This window comes from Haliaeetus albicilla, unplaced genomic scaffold (assembly GCF_947461875.1).
Source record: "Haliaeetus albicilla unplaced genomic scaffold, bHalAlb1.1 scaffold_203, whole genome shotgun sequence".
NCBI classification, from domain to species: Eukaryota; Metazoa; Chordata; class Aves; order Accipitriformes; family Accipitridae; genus Haliaeetus; species Haliaeetus albicilla.
The window spans coordinates 1-17,014 of NW_027212513.1; the positions used below are offsets into that span (position 1 = coordinate 1).

At 62.3% G+C, this 17,014-nt stretch overlaps 1 protein-coding gene across 1 annotated transcript; it reads right to left on the reverse strand.

Annotated features, from left to right (window-relative positions):
* Nucleotides 1–1,482: 1,482 nt before the first annotated feature.
* Nucleotides 1,483–16,397, reverse strand: SMC1A (structural maintenance of chromosomes 1A). The gene is made up of 25 exons (XM_069777948.1): nucleotides 16,244–16,397; nucleotides 15,327–15,515; nucleotides 15,119–15,231; nucleotides 14,103–14,306; nucleotides 13,783–14,021; nucleotides 13,450–13,708; nucleotides 13,237–13,377; nucleotides 13,075–13,157; nucleotides 12,227–12,434; nucleotides 11,924–12,109; nucleotides 11,033–11,212; nucleotides 10,795–10,941; nucleotides 10,183–10,320; nucleotides 9,825–9,941; nucleotides 9,621–9,727; nucleotides 8,714–8,855; nucleotides 8,482–8,627; nucleotides 7,426–7,579; nucleotides 7,223–7,333; nucleotides 6,438–6,594; nucleotides 5,282–5,436; nucleotides 4,141–4,292; nucleotides 3,958–4,027; nucleotides 2,800–2,910; nucleotides 1,483–1,877 (listed from the first exon to the last, which is right to left on the reverse strand). The coding sequence occupies exons 1-25, from the start codon at nucleotides 16,350–16,352 to the stop codon at nucleotides 1,794–1,796; spliced, it is 3,702 nt and encodes a 1,233-aa protein (XP_069634049.1). The 5' UTR covers nucleotides 16,353–16,397; the 3' UTR covers nucleotides 1,483–1,793.
* Nucleotides 16,398–17,014: the final 617 nt, after the last annotated feature.

The following is a 17,014-nucleotide window of genomic DNA, read 5'->3' on the forward strand; positions in this document are numbered from 1 at the left end:
TATAACACCTATAGGGCACTGGGGGGGCCACTATAGCTCCCATACGACACCTATATAGCCCCAGGGCACCCCTATAGCCCACCTGTAACACCTATAGGGCACTGGGGGGGGCCACTATAGCTCCCATACGACACCTATATAGCCCAGGGGTCCCTGTAGCCCCTATAGAGCCCCAGGGGGCCACTATAGCCCACCTATAACACCTATAGGGCACTGGGGGGGCCACTATAGCTCCCATACGACACCTATCTAGCCCAGGGGTCCCTGTAGCCCCTATAGAGCCCCAGGGAGCCACTATAGCCCACCTATAACACCTATAGGGCACTGGGGGGGGCACTATAGCTCCCATACGACACCTATATAGCCCCAGGGCACCCCTATAGCCCACCTGTAACACCTATAGGGCACTGGGGGGGGCCACTATAGCTCCCATACGACACCTATATAGCCCCAGGGGTCCCTGTAGCCCCTATAGAGCCCCAGGGGGCCACTATAGCCCACCTATAACACCTATAGGGCACTGGGGGGGCCACTATAGCTCCCATACGACACCTATCTAGCCCAGGGGTCCCTGTAGCCCCTATAGAGCCCCAGGGAGCCACTATAGCCCACCTATAACACCTATAGGGCACTGGGGGGGGCCACTATAGCTCCCATACGACACCTATATAGCCCCAGGGGTCACTATGGCCTCCCTATAGAGCCCCAGTGGACCCCTATAGCCCACCTATAACACCCATAGGGCACTGGGGTGGGGCACTATAGCTCCCATACGACACCTATCTAGCCCCAGGGCACCCCTATAGCCCACCTGTAACACCTATAGGGCACTGGGGGGGGCCACTATAGCTCCCATACGACACCTATATAGCCCCAGGGGTCCCTGTAGCCCCTATAGAGCCCCAGGGAGCCACTATAGCCCACCTGTAACACCTATAGGGCACTGGGGGGGGCCACTATAGCTCCCATACGACACCTATCTAGCCCCAGGGGTCCCTGTAGCCCTATAGAGCCCCAGGGGGCCACTATAGCCCGCCTATAACAGCTATATGGCACTAGGGGGGACCGCTATAGCCCCATACAACACCTATATAGCCCCAGGAGTCACTATGGCCTCCCTATAGACCCCCAGTGGACCCCTATAGCCCACCTACAACACCTATAGGGCACTGGGGGGGACCACTATACAACATCTATATAGCCCCAGGGGTCCCTATAGCCCCTATATAGCCCCAGGGGCTCCCAGCAGCCCCCATACATCCCCACAGCGCTCCATACGGCCCCCATATAGCCCCAGAGGGTCCCTGTAGCCCCCAAACAGCCCCCCCCCCCCCCGCCCTGGAACCATATGGAACCTGGAGGGGTCACACAGTGCCACGGGGGTCTATACAGCCCCTATACAGCCTGGGGAGGGCCCTTATAAGGCCAACGAGATCCATATGGCCCTATAGGCCCCCCCCCCACTGACACGTAAGGACAGGGAAGGGGGAATCAAAATCCTTTATTGAATCGTCACCAAAATCCACAGAAATGACATAAAAAGGGGTCCGGCAAGGGGGGGGCCATATAGGATGCAGGGGGGGTGTCCTATAGGATCTGGGGAGGGGGGTTCCTATAGGATCCGGGGGCGGGGGGCCCTCATAGGGCCCAGTAAAAGCCACAGCATGATTCTACCTATAGCGGGGGGGGACCCATATAGATCATATAGGATCCGGGAAGGGGACCCGGCCATCGGGGGGGGGTGGGGGGCACCCAGGACACCCTGGGGGGGGGGGCACCCACGGGGACCCTCGTCACTGCTCGTTAGGGTTAGGGTTGGCGTCGGGGTACTTGGTGAGGTCGAAGGTCAACACCTTGCTGATGACGCAGTCGCCTTGCTGCGGGGGGGGAGCATGGGGGGGGGTAAATCCCAGCCTCTTGCCCCCCCCCGGGGTAATTAACTGCCCCCTGGGGGGGTATTTACCCTCCTCCCCATTTAACACCCCTATAGATTTTTACCCCTCCTTCCCATATACCCACCCCCTCTAGAGATATACCCCCCCATTTACCCTCCCCCCCAAGAGTTTACCCCCCCCCCCAGGGGGGGTATTTATGCCCCCCCCCCAGATATTTACCCCCCCCGAGGCATTTAACCCCCTCAGGGGCATTTATCTCCCCCCCCAGGGGCATTTACCCACCCCCCAGAGCACATAAACACTGGGGGGGGGGTATTTACCCCCCCCCATGGAGAGTATTTACCCCTCCGGGGGGGTATTTACCCCTTCTCCCCCCCCAGGACTCTTCTACCCCCTCCCCAGCAGCATATCCCCCCCTCCAGGGGCATTTTCCACCCCTCAAAGGGTATTTCTACCCCCCTAAGGGGGTATTTATCCCACCGGGGGGGGTATTTCTGCCCCCCCCAGGGGTATTTACCCCCCCTGGGGGGGGGTATTTACCCCTTCCCCCCCCCCCCCCCGAACTCTTCTACCCCCTCCCCAGCAGCATATCCCCCCCTCCAGGGGCATTTTCCACCCCTCAAAGGGTATTTCTACCCCCCTAAGGGGGTATTTATCCCACCGGGGGGGGTATTTCTGCCCCCCCCAGGGGTATTTACCCCCCCTAGGGGGGGGTATTTACCCCTTCCTCCCCCCCCCCCAGAACTCTTCTACCCCCTCCCCAGCAGCATATCCCCCCCTCCAGGGGCATTTTCCACCCCTCAAAGGGTATTTCTACCCCCCTATGGGGGTATTTATCCCACCGGGGGGGTATTTCTGCCCCCCCCGGGGGTATTTGCCCCCCCCAGGGGGGCATTTTACCCACCTCGGGGTAGACACCGATGAGACTCTGGGCTTTGGTGTAAAATTCTTCCTTGAGGGAGATGACGATGGCCTGGAAGTTGGCGGCCGATTGCTCCTTGATGTAGTTGGCCACCTGCGGGCACCCCCAAAATGGGTCGGGGGACCCCCAAAATGGGATGGGGACCCCCAAAATGGGTCGGGGGACCCTCAAAATGGGATGGAAGGGTGCCGAAACCCCACCCTGGGGCACCAAGAATCGGCCCATCGAGGGCAAAAGTGGGGCTGGGGGAGGCCGGACACCCCCAAAATGGATGTGGGGAGCCCCCAAATGAACCCAGGGACCCCAAAATGGGGCAGGGGACCCCCAAAAGGGGGCAGGGGACCCCTAAAACACCCCAAGGCTGCAACCTGAGGCTCTAAAAATGGACCCTAGGACCCCAAATTCCCCCTGTTGACCCCCAAAATGGACCCCAGGACCCCAAAACTGCACCCAGGGATCCCCAAGCCCCCCCAGTGACCCCCAAAATGGACCCAAGGACTCCAAACCCCCCCGCGACCCCAAAAATGGAGCCGAGAACCCCAAAATTGGGTGTGTAGCCTCTAAAAACAGACCCAGGGTCCCCAAAACACCCCCAGGGGCCCCAAAAATGGACCCAGAGAACCCAAAACCACCTCTGTGAACCCCAAAACTGCCCCCCAAAACCCCATGAGAGCCCCCAAAACCTCCTGAACCCCCAAAGACTGGGCAGCTGGAAAGTGCTGCCCCCCCCAAAAGCCCCCCTGACCCCCCCAGGGGCACCTCAAAACTGCCCCGTCCCCCATGACCTGCCCCCCCAAAACACCATCCCACTGCTGGGGGGCAACAAAGGCTCCATGGGGGCTCCTCCAAAGCCCTTGGGGGGGGTCCCCCCGTCCAAACCCCCTCCTGGGACCCCCCCCAAAATCCTAGGTCCCCACCCACCCCTTGGGAGCCCCCCCAAATCCCTGAAGCCCCCCGCCCAGCTCCTGGGATCCCCTCCAAAATCCCTGAGAGATCCCCCAAAATCCCAGATACCCTCCCTAAAATCCCTGAGGGCCCCTCCAAAATCCTAGGAGAACCCTCTAAAATCCCTGGGGGTCCCCCAAAATCCCTGGGGGGGTCCCCCAAAATCCAGGGGAGGGGTGGGGGCCAAAACCCCACCTTCCCAATGTTGGTGTTGTCCAGCGCCGCGTCGATCTCATCCAGCACGAAAAACGGGGCTGGTTTATAGCTGAGGGGGGTGGATTAAAAAAAATGGGGGTGAGACCCCCAACAAGGGGTCGGGGGGGGGGGATGCCAGGAAAGGGGGGGGGACCCCAGAAAAGTGGGGGGGGGACACCCCACCTGTGGATGGCGAAGAGGAGGGCGAGGGCGGCCACCGTCTTCTCGCCCCCCGAGAGATTGTCCATGGGGCGGAATCGTTTGCCAGGGGCCACGCAGTTGTAGTTGATGCCATCCAGGTAGGGCTCCTCGGGGTTTTCGGGGCCCAGGAAGGCCTGGGGGGGGGGACACAAGGGGGGGGGGACACAAGGAGGGGGGACGTTGGGGACAACGGGGACGTTGGGGACATGGGGATGGTCCTACGGGATCCCCCCCTCGTCCTGCGGGGATGGGACGCGGGAGATGGCGTGTGTGGAAATAGGGATGCGAGGGGCTGGGGGAGGCTGGGGGGGGGGTGAGAGGCAGCGGGGCGGGGCTGGGGGTGAGCGTGCAAGGCCCCGTGCAAGGCTGGGGGTGAGCGTGCAAGGCTGGGGTGGGAATATAAGGCCCCGTGCAAAGCTGGGGGTGATGGTGTGAGGCTGGGGTGGCTGCAAGAGGAACCGCATGAGGCTGGGGGTGAGCGTGCAAGGCCCTGTGCAAGGCTAGAGGTGAGCGTGCAAGGCTGGGGTGACCATATAAGGCCCCGTGCAAGGCTGGGGGTGAGCGTGCAAGGCTGTGTGCAAAACTAAGAATGATGGCGTGAGGCTGGGGTGACTGTATAGTGCCCCGTGCAAGGCTAGGGATGAGTGTGCAAGGCCCCGTGCAAGGCTGAGGGTGATGGCGTGAGGCTGGGGTGGCTGCAAGAGGAACTGCAGGAGGCTGGGGGTGAGCGTGCAAGGCTGGGGTGGCCATATAAGGCCCCGTGCAAGGCTGGGGGTGAGCGTGCAAGACCTGGTGCGAGACCAAGGGCGACCACGCAAGGCTGGGGTGGCCGTGCAAAGCCTTGTGCAAGGCTCAGAGTGAGCGTGCAAGGCCAAGATGGCCATGTGAAAGCCTGTGCAAGGTCAGGGACAATTGTGCAAGGTCAGGGACGATCGTGCAAGGTCAGGGACGATCGTGCAAGGTCAGGGACGATCGTGCAAGACCTGCTGCGAGACCAGGGACGACCACGCAAGGCCGGGACAACCGCCCAGGTCCAAGAGGAGCGGCCGTGCAAGACCCCGGCGTGAGGTCGGGACGAGCGTGCGAGACCTCGTGCGAGGCCGGCATCGCTCGTGCGAGGTACCTGGGCGCTGCTGTTGCGGGAAAGGGCCTTGTAGATCTCGTCGATGTTGGTGGCGACGGACTCGAAGCAGGCGTTGAAGCGGTCGAAGCGTTCCTTCTTCATCTGCTCGAAGGCTTGCTTCGCCTTCTTCGCCCGCTTGCGCGCCGCCTCGAACTCTGCGGGGGGGGGACACGGACACAAAGATGGGGGGGGGGTCAGGGGACTTCCTTGGGGACACCCAGGAGATGTTGGGGACACCCAGGAGATGTTGGAGATGTCCCCCTGCCCAGCATCCCCGTGATACGTCTCGTGTCGCTCCCTTAAAATAGGGTTTGGGTCACGTCGTCCCGTGTCCTCCGTGTCACCCGTGTCACCGTCCCACATCTCCCTGGTGGCCTCATATCCCCCCCCCCCACCTCCATGTCACCACGTTTCCCTGGTGTCCTCATGTCCCTGGTGTCCCCACGTCCCTGGTGTCCGCGTGTCCCATGTCTTCCTGGTGTCCCCACGTCCCTGTGTCTTCTTGGGGTCCCCATGTCCTTGTGCCTTCTTGGGGTCCCCATCCCTCTGGTGTCCCCAAGTCCTTACGTCTCCCCGGTGTCCCTACATCTCTGGTGTCCCCCTGTCCTCCTGGCATCCCCGCATCCCCCCACAATGTCCCTGTGTCTTCCCAGTATCCCCATGTCTTCCTGGTGTCCCTACGTCTTTCTGCTGTCCCCGTGTCCCCCTGTTTTCCTGCTGTCCCCACGTCCCTGCGTCTTCCCAGTGTCCCTGTGTCTCTGGCATCCACATGTCCCCACGTCCCCCTGTCTTCCTGGCATGCCTGTGTCCCTGTGCCTTCCTGGTGTCCCCGTGTCTTCCCGGCATCCTTGTGTCCTTGTGTCTTCCTGGTGTCCCTGTATCCTTACGTCTTCCTGGTGTCCCCACATCTTCCCAATGTCCCCACGTCCCTGCGTCTTCCCAGTGTCCCTACGTCTCTGCCGTCCCCGCACCCCCACGTCCTCCTGGTGTCCCCATATCCTCACGTCTTCCTGCCATCCCTGCGTCTTCCCGGCGTCCCCGCATCCCTACATCTTCCTGCTGTCCCTACGTCCCCGACGTTCCCACGTCCCCGCGTCCCCGTGTCTTCCCGGCATCCCCGCTTCCCCGTGTCTTCCCGCCGTCCCCGCGTCCCCACCGTCCGAGGTCTCCTGGAACTTATCCCGGACGCTCTCCAGCTTTTCCATGGCTTTCATGTTGGGGGCCGCGATGCGCTGCAGGACGCTCTGCTGCTCCGTCAGGCGCTGCTGCAGCTGGTTCATCTCCTGCCGGATCTCCTCCTCTGCCTGCGCGTCCTGGGGGGGCGGGGCCTCGCGTCGGGGGGGGGCGGGGCCTGGGAGGGTGTGGCCTCGAAGGGGTGGGGCGTCAAAGAGGGCGGGGCAAGGCAGGGGACCCCCAGGGTGGTGGCTCAGCTGGGTTGGCCCTTATGGGTATCTTAGGGAAAGGGGGCGTGGTCTCGGGCAAGGGGGTGTGGTCTTGGGTGGGGCGTGGCCTCATGTGAGGGGGTGTGGCCTCATGCACCGGGGGTGGGGCTATTGACAGGCCACACCCCCAGGGAGACCCACCTTGTGGGCAGTAAGGTCAGTGGGAAAGATAGAGGGGGTGGGGCTTGATATGCTAATGAAAGGGGTGGGGCTCAGTGAAGGGTGGGGTTTAGTGTGGGGCAGGGCCACTGTTTTATGGGGGTGGGGTGGTGGGAGGGGCCTTGGGGATGAGTGGGAGGAGTGTAGGGGAAGGGGTGGAGCTTTAAGGAGTGGGAGGGGTCTGAAGGGAGTGGGAGGGGTCTGGAACAGTGGGAGGGGCCTGGAACAGTGGGAGGGGCCTGGAACAGTGGGAGGAGTCTGAAGGGAGTGGGAGGGACCCCAGGGGAGTGGGAGGGACCCCAGGGGAGTGGGAGGGGCCAGCATTAAAGGGCCAGCACACCTTGAGCTCCTCGGGCAGGTCGCTGTAGTCGATCTCGATCAGGGCCTCCCGGGCGTAGAGGCTGGACGTGCGCTGGGAGCTGCTCACCGGCTCCTCCCCGGCCGGGCCGCCCTGGGATGGGGGGGGGACAAGGAGGGGGTCAGGGTGGTCCCCGAGCCCCCTGTGTCCCGTCCCCAGCCCCCCCGTCCTCCTCCCGGCCCCACCTCCTCCTGGCTGATATCGTCCATGGTGCCCTTGGAGAGGGGCAGCTTGATGTCCTGCATCTTGCAGGCCTGCAGCAGGTTGTGGCGGTCGCTGCGCTTCTGCTCCAGCTTCGTCTCGATGGCCGTCACCTCCTTCTGCAGGTGCGTCATCTCCCTGGGGGGGGAAGGGAGGGAGGCAGGCCCGGCTGGCCCCGCCCACAAGCCCCGCCCACAGAGCCCAAATCCCGCCCGTGCACCCCTAGCTGCACCCACAGCCCCTTTAGATCCCTCCACATCCCTTAGCCCCCCCACACCCCATTAGCCACACCCACAAGCCCTTTAACCCCTCCCTCCCATGCCGCCTTAGCCCCTCCCATGCCCATTAACCCCACCCACAAGCCCCCGAGCCCCTCCCATGTGCCCCATAGCTCCACCCACAAGACTAGCCCTGCCCACATGCACCACAGCTCCTCCCATCCACCTTAAGGCCCCACCCTAGCCCCACCCACCAGCCCAGTAGCTCCACCCACCTCCTTAAAGCCCTGCCCACCACCTGCCACTCATGCCAGCCCCACCAATCACATAACAAGCCCAGCCCACAACTCAGCTCTGCCCCCAAGGCCATGACTCCACCCCCATTCTTGGCCCTGCCCCCCAGGGCTGTGGCTCCACCCCTGCTTGCAAACTCCACCCCCAGGGCTGTGGCTCCACCCCAAAGGGCTGTGGCTCCACCCCTGCTTGCAAGCTCCACCCCCAGGGCTGTGGCTCCACCCCAAAAGGCTGTGGCTCCTCCCCTGCTTAGAAGCTCCACCCCTGGGGCTGTGGCTCCACCCCAGGGTTGTGGCTCCACCCCTCCTTGCAAGCTCCACCCCCAGGGCTGTGGCTCCTCCCCTGCATTTTGACCCCACCCCCATTTCTTGGCCCCACCCTGCACCTGTGACCCCACCCTTTCCTTAGCCCCACCCCTTCCTTAGCCCCACCCCTTCCGACCACCCACCACACCTAACTCCCTGCCCATAGCCCCTCCCCCTCAGGCCCCGCCCCCGGCCCCACCCCTCCCCTTAGCCCCGCCCTCACTTGTTGGCCCCGCCCAGCTTCTTGCGGATCTCGTCCATCTCGTGGTTCTTGTCGTTGACCTCCGACTTCTTGGCCAAGTGCTGGTTCTTCAGGTCCTGCAGCTGCGCCATCGTCTCGTCGATGATCTTCATGTGCCGCTGCTCCTCCTGCCGACACCGCCCCGTCAGGGCAAGCCACGCCCCCCGAACCCCGCCCGACCACACCCCCCAACCCCCCAAACCCCAATCCGGACCTTTTTCAGCTTCTCGATCTCGGCCTCGTCCTTCCGCACGCCCTGCTCCCACATCAGCACCTTCTCCTGGTCCTCCCGCAGCTGGTTGCGTTCAAAATCCAGCTGGATGCCCAGGCGCGTCTTCTGGTTCTCGAATTCCAGCCTAAGGGGCGAGGGGGGGGGGTCCCCAACATCATGGGGGGGGGGGGGGAAGTCCCGATAGGGGAGGTGAAGCCCCCATGGGGGGGGATGACCACCCCCAAGGGCTGCCTGGGGGAATAGATTCTGCCCCATGGAGTTGGGGGGGTGCCCAAGGGGGACAACAACCACCCCATGGTCTCAGGGGGTGTCGGGGGCGACAGCAGCTGCCCCACAGGCTGCCCCATGGCATCAGGGGGTGCCCCATGGTGTTTGGGGGGACCCCAGGGGGACAGCGGCTGCCCCACAGGCTGCCCCATGGCATCAGGGGGTGCCCCTTGGTGTTTGGGGGGACCCCAGGGGGACAGCGGCTGCCCCACAGGCTGCCCCATGGCATCAGGGGGTGCCCCATGGTGTTTGGGGGGACCCCAGGGGGACAGCGGCTGCCCCAGAGGCTGCCCCATGGCATCAGGGGGTGCCCCATGGTGTTTGGGGGGACCCCAGGGGGACAGCGGCTGCCCCACAGGCTGCCCCATGGCATCAGGGGGTGCCCCTTGGTGTTTGGGGGGACCCCAGGGGGACAGCGGCTGCCCCATGCGCTGCCCTGGGGGGGGCCAACCTCTGCCCCATAGCCTCAGGGGATGCCCCACGGTGGTGGGGGGGCTGCCAAGGGGCCCAGGCTCTGCCCCACAGGGTCCCCTGGGGGTCTGGGTGTGCCCCCACCCCAGGGTTTGGGGGTCCCCTGGGGGTCTTGGTGTGCCCCCCCAATGGGTTTTGGGAATCCCGTTACCTCTTCTTGGCGATCTCATTCTGTCTCTTGACCTTCTCCTCCTCGAACTCCCGGATGTTCCTGACCCCGATTTCACGGCAAAACTCCTCAAACACCTCATCCTCCACCTTGGGGGGGGCAATGTCAGCCCTACAGGGGCTCCCCCAAACCCCTGGCCCCCACCTCGTGCCCCACAGGTGTCCCCCCAAAAACTCCAGCACCCACCTGGTTCATCTTCTCCTTCAGGTCCTTCATCTCCCGCTCTCGGCCCTGGATGATCCTTTTAATATCATTAATGCGAGGCCCAAAATTGGCCAATTCGCTCTCCAGTTTCGACTTCTCCTGCGGGGGGGCAGAAAAAGGGGGTCAGGGAATGCCAAGGACCCCCACCTGCACCCCAAAATCCCCCCTTTGGACCCATACAGACTCAGTAACACCCATGGGAAAAGCATATGCTCTCTGTAAAACCCCTGAAACAGCCACTTCAGAGCTTGTAACAGCTAAAAGCACCCCCATAATGCGCCCAAAAAGGATGTAATCCCCCCCAAAATGCCCCTCCCCGGGGTGGGCGTGTGAGCAGTACCTGGAGATTGAGGGCGAGGTGACGGGTTTTCGTCTGCTCCAGGTCACTCTGCGAATATTTGAGTCGCATCTGGAGACCGTGGGCTTGGGACTGGACTTGGCGTAGTTCTGCTTCCTTCCGCTTTGCCTTCATCTGCTCCTATGGGGGGGCATAAGGGGGGGAAAAAGGGGGTGAGGGGGGTGAAAAAGGGGGTGTGGGGGGGGAATTCACCTGCCTGGGGGATCCCCCGACGCGCAACGGCTGGTGAAGAGGAGCTGTGCTTAGTTTTGGGGTCTGTAACATGCTGGTTTTGGGGTTCAGCCTTGTCCCTGGGACAGGGAGCCCCAAAATGTTGGAGGTGATGAGAAAGTAGTAGTTTTGGAAAGGGGCGGAGGGAGAAGAAAAAGAAGAAGTTTTGGGGTCTGCGTGGTGCGTGGAAAAAGGGCAAAGAGCCGGTTTTAGGGTCGAAAGGAGCCTCAGGAGGCACAGATGGAGCTTTAGGGTCCGATGGAAGGAATTTGGGGGTTCACGGGGACTTTGGGGATTGCTAAAACCTGAAAAGTGGGTTTTGGGGGGCAGACGAGACCCCCCCGGGAGGGGAGAAGGGGGGTCCGCATGCCCACCCCCCCCAACCTTGAGCTCCTCCGTCAGCCGTTCCTTTTTCTCCTTCAACTTATCCACTGCCTTCTCGTCCCAGCGCCGGGCTTTGGCCTTCAGATCGCTGGCCCCCCCTGAAATCACCCCTGATTTTTGGAAGAGGGTCCCATCCAGCGCCACCGTCTGCGGAGATAACGAAGAAAAGGGGGTGGGGTAAACAGCCTGGATACTTGGGTCCTCGTTAGGTGGGGGAAGGGAAGCGAGGGACCCCCACTTTGTGCCGCTGGTGTCCCCCGAAGGCGATGCGGCGGGCGTCCTCCACGTTGTCGCAGACCAAGGCGTTGCCGCAGGCGTATTGAAGGGCTTTTTTGATGTGGGGGGGTTCGTACCGGATCACGTCGATCACCAGCTTCGCCCCCTTCAGCTCCCGGAGCTTCTCGTCCGTCGGCTTCACCTGCGGCCGGAGGGGATTCAGTGGCGGCCCCCCAAAATCCCACAAGTCCCAGGGGATTCAATACGGACACCCAAAACCCTGGGGAGGGCTCTGAGCCTGAAGGGGTTAAACAGGGACCCCGAAAACCTCAGGGAAGGCCACAGGTCCCAAGGGGTTAAATGGGGACCCCGAAAACCCCAGGGAGGGCCATGAGTCCCAGTGGGTTTAAACGGAGTCCCCCAAAACCCCAGGGAAGGCTCTGAGCCTCAAGGGGTTAAACGGGGGGCCCCCCCCAAAACCCCAGGGAGGATCCTCAGTGCTGAGGGGTTAAAGGAGGCACCCCCAAACCCCAGGGACGGCCACAAGTCCCAGGGGGTTCATCAGGGACCCCCAAAACCCCAGGGATGGCTCTGAGCCCCACAAAGTTACATGGGGTCCCCCAAAACCCTGACACCTCTAGGACGATCCTGAGAGGTCAAACGGGACCCCCCCAAACCCCTGGGATGAGCCTGAGGGGTTGAAGGGGTCCCCCCAAACTCCTTGCAGGACCCTGGGGGGTTAAATGGGCCCCCCCAAACCCCAGGAAACACCCTGAGAAGTTACATGGGTGCCCCCCGAACCCTAAAGACCCTCGTCCCCGAGGGATCCCCGCACCATCCCCATGCTCCGGTGCCTCACGGGGTCCCCGGGGAGCCCCACAACCCCAAAAAGAGGGGTGTCCCCGCACCCCACCTCCAGATAATCGAGGGGGAGGAAGGTTTCGGGTTCTCCCCGCTGCTCCTTGATGTACTGGATACAATCGCGCCCCGTTTTTTCTGAATCGACGATGATGGCGTCCATGTTCTTCCCCAACACCTTGGTCACAGCGATCTGGTATTTCTTCTGTGTGGGTTGGCACAGATCGATGAGGCGGCCGTACTATAGAGGAACCAAAAATTAAAACAAAAAAAACAAAAAACAAAAAAAGGAGTGAACAGCGAGCTGAAGGGTTGGGGAAGGGGCAGAGCGGGGTTCGGGGCGGGATGTCGGACTCACCACGGAGCCGGGATAGAGGCGTTTGATGCTGTCCATGATTTCGGCTTTACGTTGTTGACGGCTGCTCTCCTGCCGGTCGATGCGAGCGTCCCCGAGTTGTTCCATCACCTGGTTCAGCTCTTTGTTGATCTCATCGATGCGACGTTTAGCCAGTTCTACTTCTTCCGTTAATTCTCCTTCCAGACGTTTCTGCTCTTCCAGAGATTGTCTAGGGAGGGGATTGGAAGGGACGGGGGATTTGATGGGCTGCCCCAGGGCATGGGGACGAGGGGATGGGAACAAGGGATGCCTCGGGGACACGGAGATGGGGGGTACAGGGATGGGGAGGACCTCAGGGGTTGCCCCAGGGGGATGGGGAATGCCTTGAGGGCATGGGGATGAGGGTACAGGGACAGAGATCACCTCGGGGACTGCTCTGGGGGCGTGGGGACACAGGTAGGAGGGCAGGGGACACGTCGTGGTCACCCCCGAGAGCTCGGGGACAGGGGCACGGCGATGAGGGACGGCTCAGGAGCAGCCCCAGCGGCGATAGGGATGGGGGTAGAGGGACAAGGGACACTTTGGGGGCTGCCCTGGTGGCACAGGGGGATGGGGAACACCTTGGGGACTGCCCCAGGGGCACGGAGACAGGGATACGGGAACAGGGGACACCCCAGGGACTGCTTTAAGGACACAGAAATGGGGTCACGGGGATGGGGGACACCTCGGTGGCAGCCCCAGGGGCATAAGGACAGGGACATTGGGATGTGGGACCAACTTGGGGGGCTACCCCAGAGGCACAGAGACATGGAAACAGGGCGAAGAGCCACCCTGGGGACAGCGGGGACACTTTGGGGACAGGGTCTCACTTGCTGGTGGCGATGTACTCCTCCAGCTTCTCGATGCGCTTCTGGTTCTCCTCGATCTCACGCAGCTTCTGTTTGATCTTGGCCTGGGGACGAGAGGTGAGGGGGGCTGAGGGGGCGGCCGTGGGGGGTCTGGGGGGGTTTGGGGGGTTTCCCCAGACTCACCTCAGTCTCCACCTTCTTCCTTTCCTCCAAATCCAGCCGATCTTGGTCGGCTTTCTGATCCCGGTTGAACTTTTCCAGCTCTTGGGCCAACGTGGCGGCGCGTTTGCTGGCCTCCTCCTTCAGCCGGTGGTATTTTTTCACCTAAGGGGGGGATAACCGAGGTGAGGGGGGGGGCCCCCCAAATTTACACGGGGATGCCGGGACGAGCCCTACCTGGTTCTCTTCCAATGTCAGGTCTCGTCCTTGACTCTGGCTCTCCTCTTCCATCCGTTCCTCGAATTCTTGCCGCGCTTTTTCCACCGACAGCATCTCCTTCTCCAGCTCATCCATGTCGCCCTTGCGCTTCTTGTACTGCTTCTGCGCGTTCTGCAGCGATTTCTTGGCCGCTTCCAGCTTCTTAATCTTGTGCGAGGTGTTTTCCTTCGCCTTGATGTACTGAGGACGCTTCTGGTTGAGCTCTGAATCCTTCTCCCTGCGAAAAATAACACGGTGAGGAGCTGTAGAAGCGCCTCACTGAACCCCTTCCCCGTTTTTGGGGTGCCTCACTTGATCTCCTTCTCGATCTGTTGTTGTTCCCTCATCATTTTGCCCAGCTCCTTCTTGCGATCTTTCAGCTCGTCTTCCACCCGATCCATCCTTTTCTTATCTTTATCGATCTCTCGGTTTTTCAAACCCAATTCCTTATTGAGTTTCTCGATCTCCGCTTCGTTGTGATAAAGCTTGAAGAGCTGGAGCTGCACTTGAGCCCGCACCACTTCGTCCTTCAATCGCTGGTAACGATCCGCCTAACGCGAACGAGGGGGAAATACAGCGTCAAAGGGGTGCGATATTGATGGGGGGACCCCCCAATGTCACCCCCCCCAAACCTCTTCTTTCTCCTGCTTGGCTTCTTTGCGCTCGGCGGCGATGTTTTTTTTGCGGTGGTAGTTGAATTGAGTGTCCTCCTCCGCTTTCACCATCTCTTTCTTCCGCTTGTCGTATTCCTGCGCCAGCTCGCCCGACCGACTGATCTCCTCGAACAACGCCGTCCGCTCCTTGGGGTTCTTCATGGCGATGGATTCTACGGCGCCCTGGGGAAGAGGGGGTGTCGGGGGGGGGGGGAAGGCTCCCCAAAACTTCACAGCGGGGTCTGAGTTTTCCCCTCTGTGGAGACAACCCTGCAAATCCTCACGGGGCTCCTCCATGGCCAGGGAATGGAGTAAAGGGGGTGGTAGGGCATGGACCCCCCCCCCCCAAACACGCCCAAATCCTCACAGAAGTCTGGGCCCCCCCTCTATTGAGGGGGAATGGGGGAGACCCCCCAAATTCTCACAGGGGTTTGGGCTGCCAGATGGGGAACAGGGTCTGGGACCCCTATGTGGTTGGGGGTGGCAGGGTAATGACGATCCCCCCCACCCCAAATCTCATGGCAGTCTGAACCCCTCCCCCCAAAAAAGTGGGGAACAGCCCCTGGGAGCACCCTCAGCACTATCCACCCTGGCAAGGGGCCCCTCTAAATCCCTGCCCTCCACTCTGAGCCCACACATAGCCCCCTCCCCAAACCGCGCTTACCCCCCCAGACCACCCCAAACCCACACATACCCCCCAAACACCCCCTGAACCCCCACATATCCTCCCCAAAACAACCCTTGAACCCCCACATATCCCCCCCAAAACAACCCCTGAACCCCCACATAGCCCCCAAACTCACACATACCCCCCCAACCCTCCCCAAAGCCCCTTGAACCCACCCATGCTGCCCCCAAACCCCTCTGAAGCCACACATAGCCCCCCAAAACCTCCTCTAAAGCGCCCTGAACCCACACACACCCCTAAAACCCACCCCAAACCCACATCTACCCCCCCAAAAAGACCCTCCGCTTTGTGCCCCCCCTCTCCAAACCTGGAAGACGAGGAAATTCCTGGCCTTGATGAGGATCCCCAACTTCTCCAGCTCCTCGCTGTATTCGCTGAGCTGCACCACCCGGTTGTTGATCTTATACTCGGATGAGCTGCCTACACCAGGGAATTTCGGGACGTCAGAGAATCACCCCCAAAGCGTGCGCCGCCTCCCCCCCCTCCTTTTAAAACCACGCGTCCCCTCCTCGTACCCACGATGACGCGGGCGAAGGTGCGATCTTCGGCGCCTTCCTCGGAGTAGACCATGCTAACGAAGGCGCGGCTGGCGGCGGGTTTTCCCACCGGAGCTCCGTGGATCAGATCCCGCAGGGTTTTGACCCGCAGGTTGCTCGTTTTCTCCCCCAGGACGAAGCTGATGGCATCCATCAGGTTGGATTTGCCTGCAGGAGGGAGAACGCAACACGGACACGTGATGTTAAAAAAAGGGGGTCGGGGGGGACCCCAAGGTTTTGGGGGGGATCCCAGGGCTTGGGGGGGGGGACAGAGGGGAAAGTTGGAGGAAGGGGGAATGGGGGAGACCCCCCTCTGGATTAGGGTGGGAGGAGGAAGGGGGGGACCCCGAGGCTTGAGGGGGGACCCCAAGGCTTGAAGGGGGTGAGGGGGGACCCCAAGGAATAGGGGGGAGTGAGGGGGGGAGGCTGAAGGAAGGGGAAATGGGGGAGACCCCCTCTGGATTAGGGTGGGAGGAGGAAGGGGGGGACCCCAAGGTGTGAGGGGGGGATCCCAAGGTGTGAGGGGGGGATCCCAGGGTTTGGGGGGGGGGGGGGGGGGTGAGGGAGGACCCCAAGGAATGGGGGGGGTGAGAAGGTGAGGCTGGAGGAAGGGGAAATGGGGGAGACCCCCCCTGGATTAGGATGGGAGAAGGAAAAGGGGGGACCCCAAGGCATGGGGGGGGGGGGGGACCCAAGGCTTGGGGGGGGGGTCAGGGGGGACCCCAAGGAATGGGGGGGGTCAGGGGGGACCCCAAGGAATGGGGGGGAGGTGTTATGGGATGGGGGGAATCCTAGGGAATTCTGGGATCCCCCCCCCGCAGTGCATCATGGGAAAGGACCCTGAGGGCCCCCCCAGGACAGCGGCGGGGCCTGACCCCCCCCCCCCCGGGTCTCACCGGAGCCGTTAGGTCCGATGATGGCGGTGAAGCGGCGGAAAGGCCCGATGATCTGGCGGCCCTTGTAGGATTTAAAGTTCTCGATCTCGATGAGCTTGAGGAAACCCATGGCGGCGGCGGCGGGGGGGGGCGGGGGGGGGGGAACCGGAGAGAACGGGCCCGGTACGGCGGCCGGGAGGGCGGGAAAAGCGGCCGCTACGGCAGCCGCGAAGGGACACGGCGCCGCGCCCTCGCTGATAGGCTCCTTCTGCCGTCACTCTTCCCCTTCTCCCCGCCCCCTCGCTGTTCATAGGCCAGCGGGTTGCCTGAGGGAGTCCGCGGCGCCGCGCCCCGCCGAGAGGTTCTCTCCGCCGTCACTCATCCCCTTCGCTCCGCCCCTCCGGCTTCCTATAGGCCAGTGATTTGCATGCGGGGCTCCGCCCACCGCGCTGGTCGATTGGTCGCGCTGAGGGGGGTCATTTGCATGGACCGTACCAAGGCGGGAGGGGGGGGAGGGAGGGAATGGGCCGTCCCGTCGCCGTGGGAACGGGGGGGACGCCATAAGGGGTCAAAGGGCGCCCCAAAACTGGGGGGGTTTCGGCAAAAATCTGGTTTATTGGTGATTGGTTTTGCACAGAGAAGCGGGGTGTGACCCCCCCTTGTCCCCTCCCCTTTACCCACCCTGTGCCCCCCCCCCCCAAGCCCTTGCACGAGACTTCGCACGGGGCCTCGCACGAGGGCCAGCTGCATGCCACTCGTGCAAGCCCCGCCCCTCGTGCAAATCTCCCCTCC

Bases quoted from the DNA above. Each gene is read 5' to 3' on its own strand.
- SMC1A (XM_069777948.1), bottom strand. From the start codon at position 16,352: ATGGGTTTCCTCAAGCTCATCGAGATCGAGAACTTTAAATCCTACAAG. The intron at 14,307-15,118 runs GTTTGGAGAGGG...CCTCTTCCCCAG, and splicing joins GGAATTTCCTCGTCTTCCAG to GGCGCCGTAGAATCCATCGC. The intron at 10,321-10,794 runs GTTGGGGGGGGT...GCCCCCCCATAG, and splicing joins GGCTGACGGAGGAGCTCAAG to GAGCAGATGAAGGCAAAGCG.